This window comes from Bombus affinis, chromosome 11 (assembly GCF_024516045.1).
Source record: "Bombus affinis isolate iyBomAffi1 chromosome 11, iyBomAffi1.2, whole genome shotgun sequence".
Lineage (NCBI taxonomy): Eukaryota > Metazoa > Arthropoda > Insecta > Hymenoptera > Apidae > Bombus > Bombus affinis.
In genome coordinates, this window is record NC_066354.1 from 8,122,771 (window position 1) to 8,139,246 (window position 16,476).

Consider the following 16,476-nt stretch of genomic DNA (forward strand, 5'->3'; position numbering starts at 1 on the left):
ACTTCTGTTCCAATAAATCAAATAATTACACGAACGCTTTAAATTGTAACTATAGAATCGTTTAAAAGTAGGTAAGTATGTACGTACAACTTTCTACCAACCATGTAGGATCAATATATGACAAGATCGATACATATAGTAAAGTGTGGATCGCGTTATATATTTGTAAATAAATTAGTCTAAATATCAAAATAAAAATCCGATTTTATTAAAAAGCAGAAAACAAACTATCTTCGTCGTTAACCTTGTTACATCCTTCGAGTCCAACCGATTTCTTTTATATTTTCATAAAAAAATTGTTTGATTCCGACGAGTATATGAATGGATCTTTGAAAATAACCGCGATTCTTTGTTTCTATTTTATACTAAAGAGAAAAATTGGAAAATTGTTGTATGGAATTAACTGTCACAGAACGAAATGTTGATGTGAGTTATGATTCGCGATAAGGAAAATCTCATTCATTGATTCCCGTGGGAAATAAAAAAAAAACGCGGCACGAGCAAAAATAGCAACACGAAAAAATCTGTATGTTTCATTATCCCGCATGAAGAGATAGACAAAATTGGAAAAGAATAGGAAAAAGGAGGACAGAGGTAGGACGAAAGGGCTAGATATAAGCGCATGCAATACCGACCAACTGTCGCGTCGATAATCGAGCTGCGCAAGCTCGTGGGGAAAGACCACGTGGGGGCGTGCGCGACAGGAGATCGCGCATGCGTGTTACGCATAGGTCCGGCGCGTTCGCGGCCGCGGTATGAAGAGCAGCGGGGGGGGGGGGGGGTACGCGTCGCGACGTCCAGCGTCGCGTAAACGGGAGATCACGGCAGGCAGGCAGGCAGGACCTAGGAAAGGCGACGGCCGGGCGGTCGTTTTATTGATCCCGGGGCGCCGCGGCGCTACCCACCCGCGGCGGGATCGTCTGCGAGAAAATTCTCTCCAACAGAATTTTTACGTTCTCTATCATCTAGCTGTACCGCGAATATACTTACGCGAACGACAGCGAGGACGGTGACAGAGTGGTTGTTAATTTTTTCTCGCAATTTTACACTGGAACCCGAACGATTGAACGAAACGGATCGGGGGAGGCGGCACGTAGTAAGTTCCTGGAAGGTGGATCGAAATTCCGTGGACTAGGTCGTGCGCGGGGTGTATGCTACGTTCTCGTCGTCGTCGTCCTCGTCTTCGTCATCGTTGAGGGTTCGAACTGATTTGGAATTAGTGCTATTGGTGGCGGTCGTGTCGTGGTATCGCCAAATTGGTCGTAACGAGAAACACCGGAAAAAGAAACGATCGGTGACGTATGACCGTCGTTTAACCGCACTCCGAAGAAATAACCTATTATCCTTCGACGACCGTTCCCGACAAGAGCAAGATCCGTTTCTCTTCTCTTCGGAGTATAATTGTGCGTTAGAACACCGATGGACTGAGGGCAAGAGAAACTCGGAGGGAGGAAGAAGGAAAAAAAAGGTCGCGGTGATCGTCCGGAAGAAGCTGTCACCGAGCAGCTACGACTTCCAGGATTGTTCATGCAACACCAATGGAGAGCTCATAATTCGAAAGGGGGCGCACCGGACCGCCCGAAGGAGGTGTCATCCGGCTGGTAATAGCTCTGATCTCGTTCCTCGTACACGGGGACACGGGATCGCGAAGCTGTGATTGTTTCAATTTCGTTGAAGATAGTGACAACTAACTTTAGGGTGGGCGCCGCGGCGCCGAGATGGGCCCCGCCAGCAGCCGCGAACAGATCGGGGAGCAGATCGGTGACGATGATGGCCTGCAGATCAAGGCGAAACCTATGGCCAATAATGTCGTAAGTCTCTTTCATCTTCTTATCTTTTTCCTTCTTTTCACGTGCTTGCTTCCTAATTTTTTAGTCTTTATGTCATGATTCATGTCTCATATCCGTATAGTAAGGCAGTGGAAAAATCATCGTAGAAAAAGCTCGAAGGAACCGAAGCTGTGTTTAAAACACGTGAAATGGGTGAACCGAACGCTACGATTTGCTACTCTATTTTCGTCATAAAACAGAGACGTATTCGCGCATCTGCGCTAGAACTCCTTTCGTGACGAAACACACGGAACTGTTTAATTTAGAAAATAACCTCCGCTTGATCGTATCGAATTCCACGAAAATTTTGCGGTAAAAGAGATTTAAGCCTTTCCGCTGTTCTTTTACGCGGGTTTTCCTCCTCCTATGGTATCGTTCTCTTTTATCCTTCTATTATAGCGTTATTCGCATAGTTCAATCGCACGATATCGTTTGCTGATATTGCATCGTTTTGAGTTTGTAATATCGTGGCCACTATATGGGAGATGCTCATCTAATCACGATATCTTGAGCATATTTGGAATATCGGGGCGTACACATAGCCAGGATTTTGTACATATCGATAGATCGGTAGCAGCAGCAGCGCGTTCTGTATTCGCATCGTGAGATGTGTGGAAATCTGGTAGCGGAAGGAAGATGGTCGGTTTCGAGTGCAACAAAGAGAATGAGAAAAGGATAAGCGTATGGAGGAATAAATTGTAAAAACAAAGAGAGAAGCATCCAACAAATCGAGTGATAGTATACACGGAGAACAGTTGGGAAGCAAAATGGAGTGAGATAGATATTTCATAGAGTGGGGAATCGGACAGACTTGACGACTGCGATGCGATAAGTCAGCCGGTGGTTGAGCAGCGCGCATTTTCATATCGCTTGTTTCCCATACCGCAGCTGGACGCTGTCCACTCAGGTGGCGCAAGACCTGCCATCTCTCTTTCCCTTTCTTTTTCTCACTCGCTTTCTCATTCACGACGGGGGTGTATTCATCTTCATTTAAATAGGACATTGCTGCCAGCATCTCGCGATGTCGCCTAAGAATAAGGTATGTAAGATTGATTCGTCTTTTAATGAAACGATTGTCTGCAAAAATGTTCATTTTATCGTCTTCGTTATTTGTATCGTATTTAGTTCATCGTAATTGTAGACGTCGCCTTGTTGTCGTTAAAATTTCACATCGAGATAAACAGATATATCTAATCGAAGTTCAATTATACTTGCGATGCATCGATGGCGTTCGGTGTAAACGGTAATCGTAACTTTCTCGTCCTTGAAGCCAAACTATAGAATTTCAATGTAAACGGTATACTATGATGTACCAGCACGTGGCCTAACTTAGGGAAGGTCGAAGCAATACTAATCGATTGTTTTGTCGGTTTAACGCGAAATTCAATTTAAATAAATAGCGGAACAGCGGCGACAGACGGCGGTGAACGTGTTCTCTTCTTCGCGTGTATACAAATCGTTAATTGGCAAGTCTCACGGGGTGTCACATTTTCGGTAAATATCGTTGATCGTGATTACCACGGATTATGGAGGATTTAGATTCAAGTGACGAAAAGCACGACGCGATCGAGTTAATCATGATACGCACAAGTGAAAGTGATCTCTTCTACCTATCTGAGACATCGGTAATACACATTTACGAATGGCCCATCGATATATTGCCGGTAACATTACAGAGACAGATTTCGCGTACGAGATTCTACGTTTGGGTGTAGTCTGTGGATGTTATTACTTTTTTTGCAGACATAGACCATATCACGTGCCAGTTTACAATGGATTGGTGTCGAGCCATGGATTAAGATGTATTTTATTACGTGCGAACATCTTATCTTTTGAGTGTTTGTTGAATTCGTTATCGTACTGTATCGATGTCGAGTATTTCCCTTATCCTTGGGCTATTCGGCCCAAGAGCGTTAGGTCGTAAGTAGGAAAACGTGTCCATGAATCTGATTGCTTCTATCGAAGGCCCTCTTGTTTAAATGAATATAGTCCGACTCACGAATATATTTCAACACGTACTACTAAAATCTTTTACGAATATGTTACGTATATTAATATATTACAAAAAATTTTGAAACTGTACTAGCATTATCATAAGTCATGACTAAATATGCATATATACAAGATATCAGATATTTATTCTAAACGTACACATCACAAAGGTTACAAAAATATTTGAATAGTTGATTATCTAATGCAGTCATTTTCAACAGTATTCATATTGTACCAATGTCTTATCGTACGCTATGTCTCATCTCATTGTCGATGAAGTTTCAAAACCTTTTGTATAACACGTATAATATATTCATAAAAGTTTTCTATGATAAGCGAGCAAATACTTTCGTGATAATCGATGCGAATAAATTGCTCTCAATAATTGATAAACAAATTTCTCACACTTAGACTTTATTATTAATTTGCTAAGAGTGATTAAATAGATCGATGAACATGATCGCAACAGTTAATCTTTATAACCATAGACGGAAGAAACAGGCGATTAACAATCCCGATTACAAACAGTAGCTAATTTCCCTATTTCCCTTGAGTCGATTAAGTAAGTACGATTAGGTTGGATTGCATCGTTTGTAATATCAATGATATCGACGTCTCTTCGAATTCGTAAGAACTGCTGTTCAGCAGTTCTACATCGCTCTAATCTTTTCAATAAATTTTCCGTACAGCTTATCGCGACTTAATAAATACGCGCGGATAAAAGGAGAAAAAATATCAATCCGGTGAGGTTATGATAATTTAAAGCGTATACTCTTGTCAGACGATGTGATTCATTCAGCAAAGGGAACATGCTCTTCCTTTCTCGATTATTATGTTCATGTGTTTATCGGGGCTCCTGGTATCTCGCGGTCCTAAGCAAACTGAGACAACGAAGAAGGGGCTAGGCTATCGTCGTAAACAATGGCCTGTTGCAAATCGAGAAAATATCATGATGTAGCTCTCATTTATGGTTTCTGAGTCATTTTAAGCTACTGCTGCCGTTAACATTTCCGAGAAGACGAGGACCAGATGTTCTCGCGATTATTTTAAATTATTGATGTTATCTGCGTTTCTGCACGTTTCGTGACGCTTTCGAAAGCTTTATAATTGGAAGTTCGAAAGAAAGATGCGCGATCGTTGTTGTTCAAATCGATTGATTCATAATTATTTCGAGCTCAACCTTATTTTAGGTTGAGACAAAGAAATTACGATTGTTTCAGTAAATAGAATTCTTCCGTCGCTATTATTTCGTCAAATACTACGAATTGATTGTATTTTATAAAACGGTATCGTGCCGTTGCTTCTGCCTGCTAATTTTTCCGCGGAGATCAGAAGCAGATGGTGTTTTCATGTATCGTGCCTTCAACACTAATTGTCGTTGGTTATTATCTAATTAATTCATAAATGTACTCGTGCGTAGAGACGAGCACAGAGAACACCCAGTGGAATGCAGCATGTTGCAGCAGTAACTCGCGTGATCGACGTTATATACCAGTGGTACCATTCTCCTCCCATCTACCTATCCCTTTTATCGGTGCTGATTCTTCGAGTGTTTCCACCACTGTTATACATCGACTCGAGATCATCTTCAGAATGTTTACTTAGTGCCCTCCTGCCTCATCGCCCCGCCTCCTTTCGCCAGCTCTCTCATTTGTGTTCGCTGTAATTCGATTGTTTGGTGATTTTTGTGGAGACGGCCATCGTTAAATGGCAATCGATTAATCGAGATTTCATGTACATTGTTGATAATCTTGATAACACGACATATGATATATATATATTGGTAACCTCCTTTGCGTGCAAGATTAATTTCATGTCAGTGTAAGCATCAACTTAGATTATTAAGTGCGCGCGTCACGCTACAATATGATGGTCACTTTACGATGTACGATGTTTCCCGCATGGCTACAGTAGTGCTTCGCTAACTGGCCACGGGTTGGGACCTTATCTGTCCAGTTATTGAGGGAGGTATATTTTTACGAAATCTTGAGTATCTCTCTTCCTTGTTGAGTGCGAGATATTTTCGAACAGATGTTTGGAACAAAGAAAAGATAGAATTCGAGAGAATCAGACTGTTTAAGTAATTTTTCACATAGTGTACTATTTTAAATAAAATTCCAAAGACCTTGGTAATACTTCCTTGTAAACCAAATAAACTCTTACACATTTAGTTTAATAATATAAATAAGGAGTGTATACACACACACGCGCGCATGCGAGTGGGTGCGCGCGCACACATACATACATACACAAAATTTACAATTTGAAAATTGTCGATTCATTAATATTACTAATTAATATTATTAGTTTGTAAATTATTGTGCAAGAGAGTCCAGAGAGTTCCACTACGAAATCAGTTCGAAGAATTGGCCAGGGATAACAATGGCCAGCAAAATTCTGACCAGTTAACGCGACACTACTGTATTCAGCTGCTCGACTATGAACATGATTTCTCGAAGTCACCAGATAATAACACCGCATCGGGAACTGTCACTTTCTTCCTAAAGTACGAGATCGTTGCCAGCAAATATTTGTTTAGTGAGGTAACGTCTCGAAACAACTAACTCTAAAAATTGCATAAACCTCGAGTGACAAGGTAGGCTTGTCCCTCTACCCCTGATATTGAAAAAAGCTACTACAGCGTGTGGCTTACAAGATTAAGTACGGACTAATGGCTAGCGTGGAACAATATGTCGAAACATTAAACGTAAGTTCAAAAGCTGCTCCTGTAGTTGCACGTTAGAGGAAATAACATGTCGATCTCTCCATTATTATGCCAAATGTGAATCATCCGCGCAGAGCTGGGTGACATTGAGCTGCGACGTGTTGGTTAGTCGGAGTTGCAATTCCTCCAATAATGCACCAAGTAACCCTTGATACAAACATTGCCTCGTTGGACGGATATGAACAACGAAAAGGTTTTTGGCCTCGCGTGGAGCGCAGTGTCACAGAGCTGCTTATTTTTGTGCTCCTTTGTCGACCAAGCATATCTCGACTTTGTGAATGGAATGCAATACTTGATGAGTTTTTTTGTCGATTACAAAGATGCGTGGTTAGAGCAATTTCTTAGCTAGAAAAAATTTAAAATTTGTTTCAGTTCAATTTGAAATGTTTTATACTATAAATATTTTGAGTGTCCTTTTTTTACGACATTTCTACGAAAAACTGTTATAGGCATAAAAATAAATGAAACAATAGATTCGTACTGTTTACACCATGATCACAGCTTCTTAATGCTTTGTAGCTTTCATTTATGTAACACTTTCGTGAAGATATAAATCATTTCATATCAAATACATTTGTCCATGCTATAGCTATATGGAAACAGCCGTTGAAATTTTTAAACGGATTCTCCGCCATTTTATTGTCTGTTTTTTCTTTGTTCTCTTCAAATATAACATCTTTCCTTAATTCTATATCGTTTACGATTGCATCAACTGCTCGTACGGTTATTTGCAACATGGAGAAAAACAAGGAGAAAGTTTATAATTTAGTATGTAATTTGGTCGTTTTAAATACTATAACCGTTCTCGTATTGATTTTTTCTTCTTTAAGCGGATTTTGTATCGAACCGTTGCGCCCTGTACAAAGCGTATTTCCTATAGTGCAGAATATGTAAATTAGGCATTTTGCTTTAATTAAAACAAATCGCGATAGGCGAAAACTGCGTACGTGTGAAAATTCAAGGCTTCTTTTAGAATCATGAACGATGCAAATTCGAGTGTCGTCTGGTTGTCGCGCCACGTAATTGTGAGATAGGGAGGGGACGCGTGTGAGACGCTTCGCATTTATAGGTTAACTTTTCGCGCACAACCGATCAGTACCGCTTACCGCTTCAACGGGAGGTCCGTGTTCTTTCGTTGTCGTAAGCAGCTCTTTTGTCCGGCGGGTACTTAAATTTTCAACGGAGACTTGTGCTGTTTAGTCATTGGTGCATCGCGACTTCGCCTAGAACAGAACAGTGGTAAACAGAACAGTGCATTTGCATTTGCACTGCACGCGTGTTCGTAATCGCCAAATCGACGATCGAGTGGTCGTATTATTGACACACCATTGCATGCTGTTCCGTCGCATTCAGCATTACATATTTTTACACTACACCAAAGATCATTTGTCAAAGCCATTCACGATGACAGAGAAAAGAACGTTGTACGCGTAGAGAACAAAGTTACTTTGTTCGTGGACGTTGGAGGAAGAAAGGCTATAACTACGGTGTTTATATATAAATAGATTCATCGTAGTGCGTAGTGATACGCATAGTTATACGTGCAATAGTAGAAACCAGTCGTTTCTGCCGGCAAAATTGTCATGACAATTTACGCGTGCCGTATTTACGAGGTATACAGTGTCATTTGATTCGCGTGCATCCGATGTCTCGTGGCTAGACCTTGTTGATGATCTGAGCTTGGTTGAGACGCGTCACCTCGCGCGTATATATGTTGTGTATAGTTGTCGTGCGCTGCAACGAGGGACAAGATAGAACGTGAACTCTCAATCTTTGCAAAAAGTGTACTTTTTTTAAGGGGCCGTTGCATACTCTTCTTTCCGTTGAATAACCGTCAATCCGTTAATTGGTCAAAGGCGTGCGATATGGCAGTACAATAGAGAGTTGACACGGGAGCGCGTGAGTGTGAAAGACATGGCAGCGGATTTTGACGAGTGATACTGATACTACTACTCCTGTTATTCGCTAACAGGGGGAGTGTGTTAAAGTCGCGCGTAAGAGACGCAGCGTGGTAAAACCTTGCCACGGGATAAAGTCACGGGAAAGAAAGAACATACAACGCGCAGCTGCGCGCACTTCTACGAAAATAGAACTTTGCATAAGTGTGCGGAGGCCAACGGCGAAACGAGTGAAGTGTGACATTAAAGCGATCGTAGAATGTCGCGCGTGTCGCTCAACAAGTCGCAGTACAGCCAATACGGCTCGCGTCGCGTGCGAAAGATCAGTACGGTACGTTTCGAAGATTTGTCTCTATTTGGTAAAGCGCGTGCTACCACGTTTACGCGCCTCTTGCGTGATTCGATCTCTTCATTCTTGGGTGATCTGATTTGCCTCGAGTTTCGAGGCACTCTCGTTTCGTTTCGTTTCGTTCCGTTTTACATCGTTTCTCGTCGTAATTGCTTCGTTTGTTTGTCCAGTTTGGTTCGGGTACGACACGTGACTTAGCCTTGACAATCAACATAAATTACACTTTCGCACAGAAGGTTCTGACGAACACGAACCGAGTACGGCTGGCACACCATACACGCATATGTATACGTTGTCAGCACAGCCATGTACCTACTGCATGGCTGTGTGCACAATTTGCACCCGTTGCGAATGTGACACCGACCGCCACGAAAACAAGGTCGAAAACAATGATCTCGTCGAGCTTCGTTTGCCTTGACGTTAGGTGGCGCACGCTTTGCCAATTCTAATGACAGTGGATCAGCTGATTGGGTTGACCTTCCATTCCGCTAAGCTAAGTCACTATTAAGCCTATCGATATGCGTGTCCTATGCTCTAGCGCTGTATTTAAATTCGTTTAATAATTTTAATATACTCGAGGTCATTGTACGGAACTACTTCGATCCTTCGACATTTCTATAAAAAAAATTCCTTACAAATATTTCTTCTTATAACGTTGCTGCGATTCTCGAATTCTTATCCAATCTCACTCATGTTGAAGGACTTAAAATATCTTGAAGAAGGTGTTTTAAAAATACCATTGACGACTTTTTTATATTTTCCTCGAGGTGAAGAAACGATAGAAGGACACGATTGAGTCGAAAATGACTCGAAGAATACAGCAGAATTAAGGAAGCACGAAATTAGATTCATTTATATGATCTGTATTATCTTCTTCTCTAGTATTCTTAAAATTTCCTTATCTTAAGGAATTTTCGTTAAACACGATCGTTTTATCGCGTGATCAATATCGCTTCCTCTTTATTAGATTCAAAGGAAATGCTATTTTACCTTGGATAAACGTAGCCTTAGGGAATGGTTAAGTCACAGTAGCCATATCTATGCTTACGTTTGCGTTATGAGATCATCTTATAATACGGCCGCGCGTTCTCACATTACGCTCCAAAAGATATCTTCCGCAGTAGCGTGCTTTTCGATTTATTTCATTTCATTCTCATAATTTCATTTTATTTTCAACGGAGGAAAGTAATTTACATTCGTAAAAATGATGTCATAAAATCGTAGTCGAATCTGCATGATTTTCCGAAATCTATAAGTATTCTAATTTAACAATTTGTTAATCAGGCATGTATAGAAATATCTATAATTTGCCTATGTATTTATGCATTGGTATGAAATGAAGCTTTTCTCGCAGTATTCAAGGTGAACTGCCACTACTTTACTCAAGGCAAACACAAATATCAATGTTACAATGTAACAAGATTTAAAAACAAATATTCATTCAAATTTTCTAAGAAGGGTGAATTACTTTGTTGGAATAATGTTCGAGAAAATGTAGAAAAATAAGAAAATGTTAATACTTTATGTATATCAGTTACAAATTTATGAATGTTGTTGTACCATTTTACAGACGGACAGTGAATATTCTGTAGAAGAGCATGCAAGATTAACTGCCACTGATGGAGCTAGTGATGAAGCATCTCCAGAAGATGAAGGGGGTTCACTGTGCGAATACCACGATATACCACCTCCACCTGATGGTGGATACGGATGGGTGGTGGTATTTGCATCATTCATGTGTAACATGATAGTAGATGGTATTGCTTATACATTTGGCGTTTTTCTGGGAGAATTTGTTACATATTTTGGAGAAGGAAAAGGAAAAACTGCATGGGTTGGCTCGTTGTTATCTGGCATGTACCTCAGTGCTGGTAAATTTCTTTATTATAAATATCATCTTTCTCTCAAGCGTAATAATGTCTTGGTTAAAAAGATTCAATCTATTTTTAGGACCTGTTGTCAGTGCTTTAACAAATAAGTATGGATGTAGGGCAGTATGTATGGCAGGAAGTTTTTTAGGTGCAGCAGCATTTGTACTTTCAACATTTTCAACCAGTGTAAATATGCTTATGATGACTTATGGTGTTATGGGAGGTGTGTATAATATTTTGGATTATAATCTGATTTACTTATTTACATTTTGATTATGCTATAATAATTATGCTGTTTCAGGAGTTGGATTTGGTCTAATATATTTACCAGCAGTAGTTTGTGTAGGTTATTATTTTGAAACTAAACGATCTCTAGCTACAGGCATTGCTGTATGTGGTTCAGGATTTGGCACATTTGCATTTCCACCTCTTGTAACAATGTTACTAGAAGCATATAATTGGAAAGGAGCAAATTTAATTCTGGCTGGTCTTATTTTAAATTGTGCTGTAAGTGTAGCTATTAGCTTTCTAAGACATTCTGGAACATAGATCGTATATTTGATAACAACAACAGAAAAATTATAGGTTTTTGGTGCAATGATGAGGCCATTAGAATATCCAAAGCCTTCTTCTGTTAAACCATTATTACAAAGAATGGCGGAAGAGAAAAGATTTCAAATGGAACGTGGAAGTATCGGAGGTTCTTATTTTATGGTACAACTGCCTGATGGATCTATGGAGAAAAGAATGAAAATGCCTATTAACATTGATCCTGGTGTTCATTCCAGTTTCAATTTAGACCAATTAGTGCCTGGTAAGAAAATCTGTCTTAAAATTAACTATATTGACGATCGAACACCACCGTATTTTACGATGTACTTCATTTATTTGTAATATTAAAGGAACTCCTTTAACACCAGTTCCAACGGTGCCAACTCTGCCCACTATATCGGAGGTGAAAGTACAAGAACACTCTTCCAGTGGAGCAACTAGTAATAGTGGCAGTATGGACTTAAAGAGTATTTCCACTAAATCGAAAAGCAGAAAAAATATCGATGATACCAAAGATACAAAAGATATGTCAGAAAAGTCTGAAAGCGAATTCAAACCAATAATACCTAGAAATGCTTCTCAACCTGCTTTTACAACTCACGTACAAGGTTTACCTAAAAATGGCTCTGTACCCTTTTTCGATCGAATTCGTAAAACTAGCACTAGCGAGAGATATAAACCAAGTCTTAGTGCGATTAAGAACTCTAGAACAACGTTAAATTCTAATGGCGATATTAGAAAGAGTTTGCACTTAAGACTTTCGACAGGCAGCGTTATGGGTTCTCGGAATAATAATGCAGAAATAGATGTAGTACGTGTTTTAGCATGAGTTTTTAAAAATATACTTAATTAAAAAAAAAAAGACTATTAAGTTATACCATAAATTATACGTTTTACAGGATGGCGAAAGTATTACTTTTACTACCAGCAAATCTAGTATACCAAAAGAGAAACCACAAATTATTCGACCACTATCGCGAAAGGATATATTTTACAGCGGCAGTGTGGTTAATTTACCAGAATATCAGAGTCAAAAATCACTTGCAAATTATCGTCAAAGTGTTATTTCATTATCAAAATCCGTACGTGGAGATGTTAAAGATACTGATATTGAAAAGGCGCCTCAACGTGAGTAATTCAAAAAATTACAAATATAACTATTCATAAACATTTATTAAAACATAGTAAATGTTACAGAACCTCTATGTCCCTGTTTGGTATTACCTGAATCGTTTAAAGAAGCTTTGTCAACGATGATGGATCTATCTTTACTAAAGGATCCAGTGTTTCTTTTAATTGGTATCAGTAATGTATTTGGAATGGCTGGATTATACGTGCCGTTTGTATATTTATTAGACGCTGCGGTCTTAGATGTAAGTTAAAGTTTATAGGATATTCTTTTTACTACATATTGTTTGTTGTATGATCAGTTTTTCAATGTTAATTGTTTTTAGAATATTGACAAGACTCTTGCATCATATTTAGTATCTATAATTGGAATTACTAATACTCTGGGCCGTGTAGCTTGTGGATATATCGCGGATTTTCCACAAGTAGATTCACTATTATTGAACAACATCTGCTTAATTATATCGACAGTTGCTGTAGCTGCGATACCGTTCTGCCATTCTTATCCTGCTTATATCATTATGAGCATTCTTTTCGGTATAGCTATATGTAAGTATTGAAATTAATAAATGTTATTATGGATCTCATTGTGTGCGTCAATATTATATGTTTGTGTAATATTTCAGCTGGATACATTTCTTTGACGTCGATTATTTTGGTGGATCTCTTAGGGCTAGACAAATTGACCAATGCATTTGGTCTTTTAATCTTATTTAGAGGAGCTGCAGCTATTATTGGTTCACCTTTGGCGGGTGCCGTTTATGACGCAACACAAAGCTACAGTATCCCATTCTTTATGGCAGGATTTTTCTTCCTTATAAGCACGGTTACTAGTTTCATGGCGCCAGCTATGAAACGGTGCACAACGCCGCAGGTAGATATATAGTAACAAGTAATAAACATTATTTAGAGTACTGGAAATTAACTAGTAAGAATAATTCTATTACAGACCCAGCCTGTGATATTAGATACATTGACTCCAATTGATGAAGATATCGAAGAAGAGAACGAAGAAGATATTCCTGAAATCATAGAAACTGCACCATCTCCACAAGAACCACCCGAGAAGGAAATTAAACAAATAGAGTCTGTTTTATAAAATCTGGTCCGCATAAGGAGAAAGAAATAGCCTTCATCTCCGAGCCACACTGTGATAGGGCTGTTGCTTCTAAAAGGTCTGAAAAAGGTACTTCTTCGTTATACATTCTAATGGATAAAGCACAAATTAATGAGTACAACCTGATGGTATTTTTGACGTACTTACAATTTTTGCAATTATATACCTAATTTTTTTTATGAAACTAATATTTAAATATAAATATAAATCTTACACACATACACGTGGGTTTGCATGCAAACACACACAAACACACACAAACAAACAAACAAACAAACACGTGTAACAATGTAAAAAATGCCATCAGGTGGAAAACTTCATTTGCCTATGTCAATAGTAGATGATAGATAGAAGAATTTATTAACTTAATCAGTATAGAATGATCAGTATAAAAAATAACGAAAAAGTGAAAAAAATGCTTTTGCACTTGCATATCGAAGTAATGTTGAAAGAATATTAATCTTCGTCGTAAGTGATAAATATTATGATTTAGAATAAGAATGGTCAATCTCAATATTTTGCGACTGGCTCTCTCCTTTAGGCTTGTTTATCTTCATTATAGTACTTTTTAAGGATACTTGGCCGCGTTCTACTTTTTGAGCTACGTTTTACTTGTCGAACACAACGAAAGAAACGTTTGTTATACTATGTCGACTTATCGTGTTATTTACGTTAGCGCGTATCGCATTTGACTTTTAAGGTTGCACACGTGGACAATTCACGCAATGATTGACCATTCTTAATCGAGAATACCCCACCTACAAGTTGTTACTTAAATCTATTTTTGGTCACGATCCAAAGATATGTATAATTCCAATTAAATTACATTCAGAGAAATATTTTTCTTGCATACACAACAAATGTATATACTTATCATAAGTGAAGAAACTGTGGATTAGGCGACATACAGATAGATTCGCTATTGCGGAAAGAATTGTAAATAATTATATAGGCAATTGTAAAATAGTGTATAACGAATTTCGAAACTAGGCAAATAGAAAATGATTTCTGTTTCGGGACCTCATTACCGTATGTCCCTGTATTAATATATTGATTATATGAACAAATAACACGTTAGGTAGAGATTAATTAAATATATTAATGATATTCAGCTAGAATGTTTATTTTACTTAATGTATAAAAGGACACAACTCGTCTGATGCATCTAGTTTGTGTAAATTAATAGTTTTTTTTTTAATTGACCGAGAATCTACTGTCGGGAAGAAATGTGAAACTATAGTTGCATATTAATTAACACAAACTAATTCTCGACTAATACACGTGCTGTTCGATTCTCGTCTCGGTGAGTCTCGGCAGCTGTAGTTTGTCCTGTCGTTTACACATGTAACTAATTAAATATTAATTATCGAGAGTAGAGAGAACGTTATTCAATTACATAAGTATAATACTTTTTATTCACAAACGCATACACGCCTATGATTAGTATAAATATATAAATTTATGTATGACCATATAAATTTATATATTTATATACACATAATGAACGACAAAAAAAGATAATTGTAAATCTTGTTAAACGGCATACAACAAATGTTATACTTGTATGTACATTGTATATACGGTGATTATTGGTAAGCGGCTATGGTGATTAATTATCGATACGTATGCATAAGACTCGGAAGATTTAAAAAAAAAAATAGGAGGAAAGAACCGTTATTATGGATAAAAAGCAAAAGGAAGAGAAAATATACCAACAGTGCTATTATTATCACTGCTACTGCTATCACTATTACCATTACTATTACTACTACTATTACTACTACTATTATACTATATTAATTAGTACAACTATCGCGACACTTATTTTTATTCTCACGATTGTCGTACAGGAGACCGTGTTTTTGTGATTTGAATTGGAATATAATGTATACATGTTATTCAGTCGAAAAGGTATATGTGTGCACGCGTGTCGCTGCGGCAAAAGTGCTACCAGTTACACTTACACACATATAGAGTATATATAATATCGACGCGCGTGTTCATGTGACATTTCGCATGCGCATGTTTCGTATGTATGTATGTTAGTAAGAACAGGCGGGATTCTAGTAGAGATACGCAAAGTATGTGTGTGTCGTGTGTGCATAATAGATGCATATATATATATATATACATATACATATACATATACGCGTGTATACATGTATATATATACATATATAAACGAACGTTTCAACACACATGCGCACGACTTAATCCTGTGCATATGTTAAAAAAGGAAAACAATAAAAGAAAAAAAAAAGTGAAGTATATATGCTATGGTACAAAGAAGGACAAATGTATTAGGCGACGTTTATTGAAATTGAAGAGGAATTATGAATTTTTATTACTGAAATATTGCGTTGACTTGTTTATTTATTAATAATACGTACATATTTTCCCATAGTTCCCACGAACGATACTCGCGCTCAAGTACGAGTATCCGCGTATCCCCGCTCGCTTTTTTAAATCGTACGTTGTTTTGGTTCGCAGACTATTCTCCGTGCGTTTTCACGTTATTTTTCTTGCCGCATGTAAATCACGAATACGCAGTAAATTATTAGCAATAAAATATTGTAATACGTCAACCAGGTTGCATTATTGTCAGCGATCGTAACGATGGTTCGTCGGTATCGAACCCTTAACGAATCGACTCTTCTTCCCAATCTGCTGCATATCGTAAATATTACGTATTTGCAACAAAACGTTGCCATTGAAACTTTGCGATTTACCGTCCATATGAAAACAAAAGGAATAAATACGTCTACGTTATTGCAAACATTGAACCAACATTTCCCAGTTATTTCTCCTTAATATTAAATCTGTCGGAGTGTAATTTTGAGAGCTTCTAAGGAATAAGTTAATATAATATACATACATACATACATATATATTTTCAAAGAAGTGCTCAAAATTACACTATATATATATATATATATATATATATATATATGTGTTTGTAACGTTTATAAAGGCGGGACGTTTGAATATCAAGGATCAAATCACCGTGTAGTGAAA

At 38.0% G+C, this 16,476-nt stretch overlaps 1 protein-coding gene and 1 long non-coding RNA gene across 12 annotated transcripts; one reads left to right on the plus strand and one right to left on the minus strand.

Moving 5' to 3' along the window:
* The first annotated feature begins 800 nt into the window (after window positions 1–800).
* LOC126921849 (monocarboxylate transporter 3) lies at window positions 801–16,244 on the plus strand. 10 transcript variants are annotated; one of them, XM_050733790.1, is made up of 12 exons: window positions 801–1,601; window positions 1,678–1,811; window positions 10,364–10,664; window positions 10,744–10,887; window positions 10,966–11,171; window positions 11,250–11,478; window positions 11,567–12,027; window positions 12,116–12,344; window positions 12,414–12,589; window positions 12,671–12,893; window positions 12,971–13,218; window positions 13,294–16,244. In XM_050733790.1, exons 2-12 carry the CDS (start codon window positions 1,719–1,721, stop codon window positions 13,441–13,443), a joined length of 2,460 nt encoding a protein of 819 aa, XP_050589747.1. In that variant the 5' UTR covers window positions 801–1,601; window positions 1,678–1,718; the 3' UTR covers window positions 13,444–16,244. The 10 variants fall into 10 exon arrangements, with proteins under 10 accessions (XP_050589747.1, XP_050589748.1, XP_050589746.1 ...); XM_050733791.1 differs by having other exon boundaries at window positions 1,698–1,811; XM_050733789.1 differs by having other exon boundaries at window positions 801–1,811.
* On the minus strand, window positions 4,219–7,765 carry LOC126921886 (uncharacterized). 2 transcript variants are annotated; one of them, XR_007712582.1, is made up of 3 exons: window positions 7,653–7,765; window positions 7,028–7,420; window positions 4,219–6,891 (listed from the first exon to the last, which is right to left on the minus strand). It is a non-coding gene; the product is annotated as an uncharacterized LOC126921886 (long non-coding RNA). The 2 variants fall into 2 exon arrangements; XR_007712581.1 differs by having other exon boundaries at window positions 4,219–7,420.
* Window positions 16,245–16,476: the final 232 nt, after the last annotated feature.